The sequence below is a fragment of the Olea europaea genome, chromosome 19 (assembly GCF_002742605.1).
Source record: "Olea europaea var. sylvestris chromosome 19, O_europaea_v1, whole genome shotgun sequence".
NCBI lineage: Eukaryota > Viridiplantae > Streptophyta > Magnoliopsida > Lamiales > Oleaceae > Olea > Olea europaea.
Genome location: NC_036255.1, coordinates 8,899,596 through 8,912,807, shown reverse-complemented (window position 1 = coordinate 8,912,807; position 13,212 = coordinate 8,899,596). Strand labels below are relative to the sequence as shown.

Here is a 13,212-nt window from a genome sequence, read left to right as displayed (position 1 = left end):
AAATAAAAGAGTTTCTACATATTTCAATCCAAATCGATGTTCATGCATGAATCTACAGATTGTAATATTGTGTTATTCAATTCTCTCAATTCTGCCTACATCACTAATGCACTCATGATCATCTAATAAGGAGGATTGAACTTTTTACTTCTCGTTTCTTTTTGTATTTTGGAGTAGGCCCTGAGTAGGGATGGAAAAAGTACTCGTCAAACTTGATACCCGCGAAAGGGATTACCCGCTTAATCGAGTAATGAGGTCGGGTACAGGTAGTGAGGGCCCTACCTCACCACGTTATTTTTTTTAAAGAATTCAATACTTTTAATAGAAAAATTTCACAAAATTTCATTAATTCTAATAGAAAATGACAACTAAGATTATCTAAAGAATATGATAAACAATAAAAACCTTAGTTTACTAAATATATTCGAATAATTTAACTTTTAAAAATAAATAAATTAATTAAAAAATTTAGTAACTATATTACTGTCTCACTTGAATGAATGAGAGTAATAAAATGAATATCAAAAACTAAAAAAATAAAATAATAAATGGTACGTAAACTAGACAGTCGCCTCGCCTCCCGATTCATCCTTCCCTACCTTAAACGGGAAACGACTCATCCCGTTGCCATCCCTAGCCTTGAAGGCGTAGGAATAAAGCATAAATATTCTTATGCAAAAAATTCTTCATCAAATTTTGCTGGAATGATATGTCACTTGACATTTCTTTCCCTAATAATATTGAGTCGAAAAATGACCAAGTGAATATGAATACAAGAAATGCTAAGAGAGAAGCTTAGCTTTGCTTAAGATTGTTTCAAGTAATTTAACAAATTGAGATTTTATATAAGATTTTGCAATAAGTGTCCAGCAAGTGTTGTCCAATTTCTCATCTAAGTCCTAGTTTTACTATGTGACACGGCTTCTTATCGTGCCCTCATGTGCATCGCAACTGATGTCTATCTTACATTATGCCCTGTTTGACAATCACTATTTGGGGGCAAGGACAATGTTCTGAATAATTATTTTTAGAAGAATGTGTAGTTAAAAAGATGAAAAAAAATTGACTTTAGGTTTAAAATATTTTATTGTGTGAATTTACACTCCTTAAATTATTTGCTACAGTAACATTTTCCACCAAACATTCGCACAATAAAATATTCTATATATAAACCAATAAAGTTTCTTTAAAATTTTAACCACACATTCTCTAGAAACTTTAATTTCTCCCACAATGGGAGACAAGCAGGCTCTAAGATAAAATAAACTACGTACTGATAGATAGCTAACCACTAGTCATGCCCTTATGGAAAACTCCACCTCCACGAATGAAATTGTGTCGCGGCTCAGAAAAAATATTTTTAATTTCGTGGTTGGCTGCGGCACCAGCATTACCTTACAAAAATTACTACAGTAAAAAATAATATATTTTCCAAATTTACCCTACCACCACACTGGAAACTCACCTTATCAGCCTTCTACAATTTGTTGGATATAAGTCCTTGTGAACATAAGGTTGCTATATAAGATTTTGTAGTAAGAAGTTGGGCAACACTTATTGGACTCGAATTGCTCATTTGAATTTTCTGGACTCTGATATCATATTGAGTGTTACTATTCCATCTTTAAGCATCAAACCTTAACAACAGGTGTAACTCAAATATTTGTATGTTCTTTGTCTTATTTTATATTTAAATGGCATGGGATTTCACTCTCAATTACAAGACATATTCAAAACTAAAAAGTATTCTTGAAATGTCTAATGTTTTGCTTGTTTAATAAAACATTCCTAAACTTTTATCAACTTTTCACCCTATCAAATTTCGATTTTGATCACATATTTCATTGAATCCACAACTTTTTTTTCAACTTATCAATCAGATATTTTAAAAGTGTTGTCAAAATATGCTAGTTTTTATTTTTTTTGAAAAACTTTGTGTCAAACAACCCGTTAATTACTTCTAGGTTTGCCTACCAGAATTCAAGAAATTAGATTGGCTAAAAAATCTATGTCCAATTTTCCACGATTGATTGGTTAACTGACCTGGATAATTCAAGATTTCACACTACTTTTATGGATTTAAAGTTGAGGGTGGATTATGATTAGGACGGGAATGCATACAGACGAAACAGGGGAGGTATTTCTCCTTCCAACCACACCCATAAATTAATTTACCGAGTTCATTTCACGGATCCTTAAATTTTATTTTAGAGTTAGTTCATTCTCATCATTCTCAAGTCCATGATTGCCATTAAAAGAATATATATACATAAAGGCCAGAATTCAAATTTTACTTCTTGTTCGAGTTCTCAATTCAGTCAAACAACTGATTGTTTGACTTATGTTGAAAGATTAGTAAAATGTGAATCATTCTTCAAAATTGGCTAGTTTGCTTCAATGTTTTCTTTGTGGGGGAAAAATTATAATGCTACACGAAAATATATAATTCATTTACCGTGACATGAAACAAAAAACCAATTTGGTAGTAGAATATATAAATAAGGTACATGAATATATTCTTCTGGCCCTTGTTGTAAATTATAATGTAAGATCATTGACACTCTTGACATCATAAATTGAAATAAATTCAAATTGTTTGTAGCTATATTCAAGTCATGAGTATTCAAATTTTAGGCATCATCACTTACACAAATTTATGCAAATGAGTAAATACGTTACTCGCATGGCCAAACAATTGCTAGACTATCAACTTATGAGAGAATATTTAATAATAGAACTAATCATATATTAAGTAGATACCATGTTATACACACGAGGAATATCACTACCACAGACCATACCAATAAAAATTAAGTAAAGAGAATAAATCTGCTTACAAGATATTACATTTGAATAAGAACATGAGTAACTAGAAAATGTCTTGTTATAATGGATATGCATATTCTTAGAAGTTACCGAGGATATAACTCACTCATTGAGGCCTCATTTGTTGATAAATGAGTGGTACTATCTGATTGATCTGGGGATGAATGAGTCTTATGAAGAACTGAAATTTCTGGATGAAAGCTACCTGACATGAAAAATGCAGGTCGTGAAGGTACTGCCAGAGTTAAGGAAAAGCTAGAGAGCATGAGAACCACCGATCCCATTGTAGGTCTATCGGTTGCATTTTCTTGAACACATAACAAACCGATATGAACACATCTCATAATATCACGCATGGATCCTGAAGAAGTCCTCAATGCAGGATCTATTATATTTGCAATCGTTTCTTGGTGCCAATTTTTCCAAACCTGTGAGAATTGAAATGTTTAAATACAATAAATATAATCCTTGGTGGCTTCAAATTGATTGAGACCAAACCTTATCATATTTGTACTTACACAACTTATGAGGTCGTCCCCACTCTCTCCATTTCGAAAATTATAAGTTTTCTGACCACTTATGATTTCCAAAATTAGGACACCAAAACTGTAGACATCTGATTTAATAGAGAAGTGTCCATGTAATACATACTCAGGTGCCATGTATCCACTGTGATGGTCAATATGTAAGGATATCATTAGCCACGAGTTTAATTAAATAATCATCTAGCTATTTTTTGTTATTAACATGACCACATATGTTTTGTTTGTTCACTTCATATTTTCTTTTCATACCAACCACTATGCAAAAATAAACTAAGTGATACTATGAGACAAGAACTTTGTAAATTGCTTACTATGTTCCTACTATTCTGCTAGTGCTATGCTGAGTTTCGCTTGGGACAAATAATCTTGCCATACCAAAATCTGAAATTTTGGGGTTCATTTCTCCATCTAATAGAACATTACTAGCTTTGAGATCTCGGTGAATGATTCGGAGGCGAGAATCTTCATGTAGATAAAGAAGTCCCTTGGCAACACCACCGATGATTATATAACGCTTTTCCCAATCCAAACATGGATTGTTTGAATCTACAACAACGATAATTACACTTAAATATAATTAGTCATACAGAGCAACTAGATTGGTTTAAGAAATTTGAAATATGATTTACTTTAAAAAATAATAATAATGAAATTTTACCAAATATGAAGCGGTCCAAACTCCCATTCTGAACCCATTCGTATATAAGAAGTCTTTCATTTCCTTCAACAGAGAAACCTAAAAGCCTAACCAAATTCCTGTGTTGAAGTCTCGCTACTAGCAAGACCTCGTTCTTAAATTCCAAGTTACCTTGCCCTGAGTCATGGGACAACCTTTTTACTGCGATATCTTTTCCATTTGGGAGTTTACCCTGAGATTAAATCACAAGAGAAAATTACATGAACTTCCTAGTAGTATTAATTTGTATGACATGTAACAGATCACTAAAATACTTAACCTTGTAAACAACACCAAATCCACCTTGCCCAAGCTTGTTACCATCGGAGAAATTGTTTGTTGCAGCTCTAATTGTACCAAAATCATAGTGGAGGGATTCAACGGTACTAATTTCATTGTCAGCTGGAACATGTAGAGTATAAGATTTCATCAAATTGTAGGCGAAAGGGCATGAAGATGGAGATTGACAAGACATAAAAATAGATATCTAAAGAAAATTAAACTTACTTTCATATTGTTCTTGTGGTTTACTCTTTCGTCTCATTCTTATGACGATGCTTTATACCCATTTTCAGTTTGCACAATTTACATTAATAACATGAATTCAGGTATTAAGTTATTATTTTAACTTATCATAAAATATTTACCCTTAGATTTCTAGTACATAATTATTATTTAGCATATGAAACTTAGTGATTCTATTACTGTTCTTAAATTTGAAACATTTTGCTATTGCATGGGTGAAAGGAATGATAAGACTAGTAACTCCATAAAGTTATTCCATAATTGCAATCTTTTAATCTCTTATTAATCAAATACATGATTACAGAACTTTTCATTTTTCAATAAGCATATATATTAAATTACAAAAATTAAAAATTAGAAAGGTGAAATCTTTTCTTTAAATTGATGCTCTCTGTTGAGGGATTTAGAGTAAATGACGGAAATAATTGAAATGAAGTCTGCTATTTTTATTGTGTTATATGACACTATATATTTTAGGGATAATTGTAGCTGAGGCCCGAAACCTTTTAAAAAGTTGAAAACTTTTCGCTAACCTTTCATTTGTTATAACCGTCATTCCAAACCTTTCAAAACATTACAGATGAAGTCCCAATGGATGAATTCCATCCATATTTCTATTAGTTGACCAAAAAATTAGACTTTGATCACATATTAATCAATTATAAAAGGACAAAATGGTAATTTTATATTTTTTACATTAAAAAATTTAAATAAAAACTACAACAAAGGGAAAAAAAGAAAAAAACAAAATAAAAAGGAAAAAAATTTCTTCTCCCTCACCCTTACCCTTACCCTTACCCTTACCCTTACCCCAACCCACCCCCACCCCAACCCCAACCCCAACACCTAGCCCTAGTAATTAGATTGATGAGCTTGAGACTGTGAATCCGAGAAGAACCCACATCTCGCTCCTCTCTCACTCTTCTCAAGACCATTGCCAATCACCTGTTTCTTCATCACTGCCCAATTATTAGTCTCGTCAGCCCATGAACGGGCGAATTCATCGAGGGTTGTGGGTTCTCCAGCGTCCACATTTTGTTCCTCAAAGGATGAGTGGGCTTCCTACATCGAAGGGGTTTGAAACTCCAATTCTTCATCATCCTGAGGCGTACATTGGTGCACTTCTTTCTGGGATTTTGATGGCTGTTTAAACAATAAAAATCGCTGCCAGGACTCTCGGATTCAATTCTAGGGCAAGTTTCTTGAATAGAAAATGACATTGATGCAGGCTGAAAATCTGAAGAATAAACGTAGTTGTTGATGTTCATCTCTTTGTGGGTTTCTGCCTCATCGTTGACACCATCTTCCTCCAATTCGTGTTTACCCTAGGCGTCGATTGGACAAGTCAACGATGTCGTTTGGGAGGAGTTTCTACTTAATTGGGTGTGGGGTGGGGAAGGGAGAGGAAAAAGAGGAGGGTTTTTCTTTTTTTAATTTTTTAAACTTATTTTAATGTAGTAAATTTAGTTACTATTTTACCCTTTTAAAATATTAAAAATATGGTTAAAATCAAATTTCTTAGTCAACTAACAGACGTTTGGATGAAAAATTGTCCAAAAGGGCCTTCGCTACAATATTTTGAAATGTTTGGAGTGACAGCTGCAACAAATGAAAGGTTAGGGAAAAATCTGCAACTTTTTGAAAGGTTTAGGGCCTCTGCTACAATTATCCCTATATTTTAATATTATTATTTTACCAAAAGAAAAAGAAATTTAAATTAAGAAGAGTACTGAGTAGGATTTTTACAATCGTTTTAACAAACCCCCTACAACACCCTTAAAATCCTTGAAATAACCTCTTTTTCAGGGACCCCCCCTTTTGGTATATATATAACATTAATACATGGAAAGATCTTAAATTTGAAAAAAAAAAGTTTTTTTTTATTATAAATTCTTTTATTGTATCATACAACACAGGAACGCTTTTAGAAAACTAGTCAATGTACGAACTTTATTTTTAAATGACCTACAAGCATTATTTTATTACGGGGCGGGACGCCCTCACCTCACCCTGCCCTGCCTTAAACGACTTGGGGGTGGGGCAACTTTTTGCCCCGTTTAATTTTTATTTTTTTATTTTTTTTACATTTTCAAAATTTCGAGTTATATCATTATTAGAGAATAAAATACAAATTCAAAATAGATTTTTAACGGGTGAGTTGTCTAAAATTATTTTTAATCTTTTTCCCCCTTCACGCGGTGGGTTCGGGGCGGGGCATCCTCACCCTACCTTGCCCGGCCCTGCCCATTCAAGGCGGGCTTTTTTGTCCCATTCGGCACGGGTCCATTGGGATGAGTTTTTTTGCCATCACTATCTATTATCCGTACCACTAATTTCTATTTATTTATAAGTTAACTGTTCATAAATTCTTTCCAAACAATAGCTTGTTTCATTTGCCAAACAAATAAATTTAGACATAATTGACTTTATTCTTAAAAATCAGTAATTAAGCAACTCAAGCTTTAAAATTGAGTAAGTTGGTTCTCAATCTTTTGTTATATTAGCCTAATCAATCTAAAACGACAGAAACCATCCACTACTAATGGTGGGGGCCAGCTTGTTATTTGGACAATAACGTGGTGACAAATGGTCTTATCATCGGAAAATATCTCTGGCCACAAACAAAAATTGATTCTGTAGACAAAGTCCTTACCTGGCGACTGCGGTGACGGTGGCATTGGTGGCGTTGGTGGCTGGGATACTGCTTCAACCATCGATACGTTGTAGAATGGATCGGGATCAGTTTCGAAACGAAGATAGCAACTAGGACTAAGGACTCTAACTCCTCTTGCACCCTCACAGCATTCTCGAATATATTGGGCAGATTTGTTTAAGCAATCACCACATTCCTCCGAGGTTATATCAGGTGTGCACTGTTCAAATGCAGAAATTAACGGATGATTCGGATCATCCACATGCCGAGTGGCACCAGCAAACTTCTTCGAGGAGCTATTAAAAGCGACATGGTCGTGAAGGCTGTTCAACAGTACGTCCAACTCTCGGTCAAAAACGACTGTATTTGTGACATTTTCCCCACTATGACCCGACCTCATTGGGGAAATTGCAAGAGTTCCAAAGATAGCCTTGTTGGAGTATCGTACCATGCAAAATTCGTGCCATAAGATTGCCTGTTTTTGATTCGGACACCTCTTTAAGATTTCGGCCGTAGCATTTTTGACATATTCACGACACTGAGAAGGCTGAAGATCTGCTCTACAGAGCGCAATGAGATTGACTCTATCTGAATTTTCTCCAATGGAGTTGTTGTAGAATCCATTGGTGTTGATATTAGGCGAGACGGAGGAGAGGAGAGTATTAAGGTTTCTTTCGTACGTGCTAGTACTTGTGTACCTACCACTGTCTAGACAATCAAAATGAATAAAAATTTCAGTTGGGAACTGGGATTTGACGATAGCAACAAGGTTTATCAGACAGATTAAGAAAATAAAATTAGAAGCCATTTCCAAGAACTCAGTGCTGTATACATGTATATAATGTTTGCAAAATATATATATATATATATATATATATATATATGGAGAGAATACTTGGTGCTATATTTCAGTATGTGTGCATGTACACACACACACAAAGAATACTTAGTGCTGTATTTCAGTACATGTGGATGTGTGTGTGTATATATATAAAAATGATTTTCTAAACATCGATACTTAGCTTATGTTAAGCACCAATGATATAATATATTATTAATTGGGGTGTGCCATGTCATCGATCCTTAAGCTAATCACCTAATTCATTTTGATGTTTATGGTTTAAATGTAATTTATTAATTTATAAGTTTATCTTTTCAACATTGTCAAATTAACTTAAACCTAATTCATTGTTGAAGAAATGTATTTTAGATGGAAAATTATACTTAATATATGTTTAACTTTTAAAAAGTATTTTTTTTTTCTCAATCGGACTAATTAAGTTTTACTTAAAATTTAATTGATTTTGAGTATTAGAATCGAGAAATCGACTAGCTTGGTTCTCTATTTCAGCTAAAGGACCAAATTTAATAGATCTACTGCATTACAACTTTCGTTATCTCATAACCAAATCCACATTTCAATTAATTTATATGAATTAAAATATATTTCGATTAATCATCACTCTAGTTGTTTGAAACGATAAATATAAAAGTGAAACTTAAATATGTGCAAAAACATGTTGAAAGTTTACAGTTTTCTTTTCGAGAGCATAAAATGAACAAATCAATTTGATCTAACACTTGTCACAACCGGGCCATGTCCACCCCACTTGTCGAACAATTAACAAATAGATGGTTAAAGTTTGAAACCAGACAATTAAGATATTAAGTCCTTGTCCTTGTTTGATAGAGATCAAAATCAACTTTTTTAGTAGATTTTGATAAAAATTGATAAATGTAGTTAAAATTAACTATTAATTTTGATTTAAATTAAAATTTAGATGTTAATTTTTAACAAAATAAAGCTATATCTTTTCCAATTCTGTATATGATGAAATTTCAAACCAACCATGCGTGTCTCAATTGTCACGGGATTTTGCTAGACGGACAAGGCCCAAAGTGGCCCCATTCGTCATGCCCACCCCCCGGGCAGGGCCAACATGTCCTATTTGTCTAGAATAATTCATTGTCACAAGACATTTGAATGAGACCTTTCTTCTTTGAACCAGAACTACAATTTGATTAATGAGCCAATTTCGTTCATTTTTTGTTTTTCTTAATTAATGTAAATTGAAAAGAAGAAAAATTGTATTAAATGAGAAAAAATAGATTAAAACCTTGTCAACTATATTATTCAATCAAATTCAACACTTCATGGCAAACATTCAATTCATGTTAATAGTTTATTAATTTGTAAAGGGCTTTAGAAACACTCGACAAACCTAAATGAGGTAGAAAATGAGAAAAAATGATGAAGACAAAATTACAAACTCATTAATTTTGAAGAAGCCAAGAACTGATCGAAGAAGTGGAAGGAAACCCAATAGTTTTAGAACTCTGCTACCTATATTGAAAATATGTGCATGTAGTTTGATAGATGAATGCGTATACATAATTTCAAATCAACGTCATACTATTTGTACAGATTATCTGTACAAATAGAATAATTCATAATTTTATCCAATTCAATAAATATCAAAACCCATTAAAAGGAATATTTGATCCTGCCACTTCCAAAAGCTTTCATATTGCTCCTTGAACCTTCATAATCATCTGAGTTTGGTACGTCTAAAATTTCAAAAAATGTGAAAATTAATAAAAATAAACTTTCTAAAGTTGAATTTCGCTCTCGAGACTTGCGATTTTTCTTCTGATTGCTCCTTTAATACTTCTGACAACTCCTTGCAATCTAGTTAATTTTTAATTGCTTCGAACTAACTTTAAATTAGCTCAAAAATTCTTCTTCTTCTTCTTCTTCTTCTTCTTCTTCTTCTTCTTTTGCTCCAAAAGCCTTCAAGTCCGAATGTTAGCTACCATAACCATTTTTACACTAAATTAGATAGAAAATCACTCAATTCGAAATTATCTAGCAAGTTAATAGCACGGATGAATGAGCAAAAATACACTTATCACTTTCTCATTTAATTTTCCTTATATGTTTGATAGACCTTGATGCTATTGTCAAATCCCAATTCCTAACTCGAATTTGTATTCATTTTAAATGTCAAAATAATTGTAGTTACACGAGTTATAGCTTGTACAAGGCTAACATCGGTACCCTCCTGTGTGCATGCTATATAGTTCAGGGACCAACCAGGTTGTTTAGATACTAAATTGTACGAAATTTACTACCACATGCAATTTCAGTTACCTAGTCATCATTTATGTTGGTTTGAATAGTATAGACTAGTGGAGGGACTAATTGTTTACATTTTGTAAAGTTGATGAACTAAAAATGTACATTTTAAAGTTTAAAGACAACCAGGATTTTTACTCAAAATTACAAAGAAAATAAGGCTTGTAGACATGTTATTTGGTAGTGTTAAATGTGTCTAAATTAATTGTGTTTGAAATGGTTCAACCTTTTGTGTTTGCCACACGGCACCGTCTTCACGAAGGGTTGAGAGATGTTAATAGATCCACAAACCTAACTTAGCATTATCAAACCAAGTAAAAAAATGTGAAGATCGTCTAAATACAAATCCTTATTCTTTTTCTACCCATAAATCTCCAACTTCATACATGTTCAACAACGCTATTGCTGAGATTCAATAACTACTAATTTCAAACTTCATTGCAAGAAAAATGTTGAGGAGACATAACTATACCATGTTGCCAATTAGCAATGGGCGCGCAACCGATGGTCACGAAACGAAAGAAATGGCATCAGCCGATGCAAGTCCTCCTGGCCACCGGCCAGCCATTCAACAGGAGAAAAAACCAACAATTCTAGACTCGGGTGCAAATACAAAATTTCAAATTCAAGCTCAACGGGGTACAAATCCAAATCCTAATTAACTTGATGCAAGTTTTAAATTTCTAATTTTTGATTACTTTTTGCAAATACTAAGGGGGGAGTAAGTGAGGGTTGTCAATAAAAGAACAAAAAAGTGAGGGAAACTGATGCAGCAAACGTATCACCTGACTACTGCTGCCTTTTTAATTTATTGCCTTCATTTAGTACTTAGTATTCGTTGAATCATTAATAATTTTGTGAAGTCTTGAGGTGCAAAATCATCATTATTATCTTGAAGTTGGTCACAAATTTTTGAAAAAAATTAAATAAATTAATTAATATTGTTGAGAATTTTCTCCAATTTGATTCAGTTTTTGATACTCAGTGTCTTATGTATAATCAAAGATTATTCTGATCTTGCTCTTGTATTCTGTTTTCTCCTGCTTCATCAGATTGGGCAACAAATCTAATGTACATGGTAAAATTCTCGAGAGTTTTCATGAAAAATGGTGCTGAATGGTGGGAGGTTCAGTGGGATGAAATTAGGCAGAATCATCAGCAAAATGGTGGGTCTTTGTGGAGGCATGGTACATAGATGATAATTTCTTCAACAAATGAAGATAAGATCCACTAGCTATGGACATGATGATAATGGTGGGTCACAAAGTAGTGCGCATTAAAAGGTAAAATCCCACATCAATTAAAGATGAAAACATAAACCAAGTTATAAAATTTTGAGCTAGTCCTTTTAATAAGTTTGACATTTTAAAATGAAACCTCAAGTTCTAACATAATTTAGCCCATTAAATTTCAACGAACTATTTGATTCGATTAAGACTCAATAAATGAGCTTACAAATTTCGGCTCAAACGAGCCACCATTTTGCGGGACATGTTAACAGATAAAATTTCATATCGATTAAGGATAAAAACATAGACCAACTTATGGCATTGAGCTACTTCTTGTAACAATGTTGACATTTTAAGATGAAATCTCAAGTTTTCACAGTGCAGTCATAATTACGAATTTGGAAGTGGTGAGAATTTAGAGGAACATTGCGAGAACACATTTTTCCACTATCCTAATTTGATTTCTCATTCTATATCAGGAATGTGAAAAGCATCTTGATGGTCAATGGAAGAATAAAATTGTATAATGGATGTCAAGCTGTCCGAACTATTTTGAGTGCGGTAAGAGGAAGGTTGATTATGACAATTTCTAATTTGCGGACGAATTTTTTCTGATGTGGAGTATGATGCAGCGGACTTTGCACCTAACTACAAGGCTGTAACTGTTCGGCAGCCATTTAATTTATATTGGTGCCCAATATTCATTCAGTCATTAGTTATTTTGAAAAGTCATTATCATCTTAACGTTGGACAAATTGTTTTGATTAATATTAAAACTGTTGAGAGTATTCTCCATTCAATCCAATTCTCATATTTGCCATTTAATCTCCAAACGACAAAATGACCCACCTAGAGAAATCAAGACTTGTCTAATCATCTTCATCTTCCAAGCTCATTCTGCTATACTCTTGTGAAGTATTAAAAAAAAAAAAAAAAATCTCAATAACAACAGCCATATTACGATCAAGTTTGGATGCTTGGAAAACCTCTAGTTTCTTGTCAAAGTGGGCCTGTTTTAGATAAATCAAAGCCGTAAAAAGTTGTGAAGGATAAAGTATATTATGAATAATTTGACTAGTAAAGCATCCTGGAATTAGATTCTGCGCATGGATAATTTATGCCACTGATATGATCAGAAAAAATATCTGGTTTTTCTCCAAACAACTTTTTCGTTCAAAACCAAAACATTGAAGGATCTGTGTGGATCCGAGCCAATGTTTTAAAAAAGTGAGTTCGGTTCAGTTCAACTGTTTCGTTGTTCATCCCTAAGTAAAACTAACAAAAAATTCATTTGCAAACTTTAACTCTTTAACTTTCATTTAAAGGGATTGAACTTATTTACTTGAATGGTTGTAATTTTAAGTTAACTATGCTTTTAATTATTAACTTTTATTTTAGTCAAATTTTTTTTCCCCATTTTTCACAATGCATCATAAAATATAGAATTTGTTTTTATATTAGTTTGTGCAAATTATCCCTGAACTTGTCTGTAAAATTTGATGAATAATGGATTTTGACGTGTGGTAATTTTTCGGTTTTCCATTTGAGGAAATAAGTGTTTTATTTTATTTTATTTTTCATTCATTTTGGCAATTTTAGTTTTTCCTGTTGTTATATATGTT

The 13,212-nt window shown here is 32.9% G+C and overlaps 2 protein-coding genes across 2 annotated transcripts; both read right to left on the bottom strand.

The window, feature by feature from the left end:
• Window positions 1-2,724: 2,724 nt before the first annotated feature.
• Window positions 2,725-4,537, bottom strand: LOC111368721 (cysteine-rich receptor-like protein kinase 29). Its single transcript, XM_022990134.1, has 5 exons — window positions 4,328-4,537; window positions 4,030-4,240; window positions 3,683-3,917; window positions 3,345-3,495; window positions 2,725-3,254 (listed from the first exon to the last, which is right to left on the bottom strand). Exons 1-5 carry the CDS (start codon window positions 4,520-4,522, stop codon window positions 2,913-2,915), a joined length of 1,134 nt encoding a protein of 377 aa, XP_022845902.1. The 5' UTR covers window positions 4,523-4,537; the 3' UTR covers window positions 2,725-2,912.
• A 2,515-nt stretch (window positions 4,538-7,052) lies between these two features.
• On the bottom strand, window positions 7,053-8,087 carry LOC111368722 (cysteine-rich repeat secretory protein 38-like). Its single transcript, XM_022990135.1, has one exon. It carries the CDS (start codon window positions 8,031-8,033, stop codon window positions 7,068-7,070), a length of 966 nt encoding a protein of 321 aa, XP_022845903.1. The 5' UTR covers window positions 8,034-8,087; the 3' UTR covers window positions 7,053-7,067.
• Window positions 8,088-13,212: the final 5,125 nt, after the last annotated feature.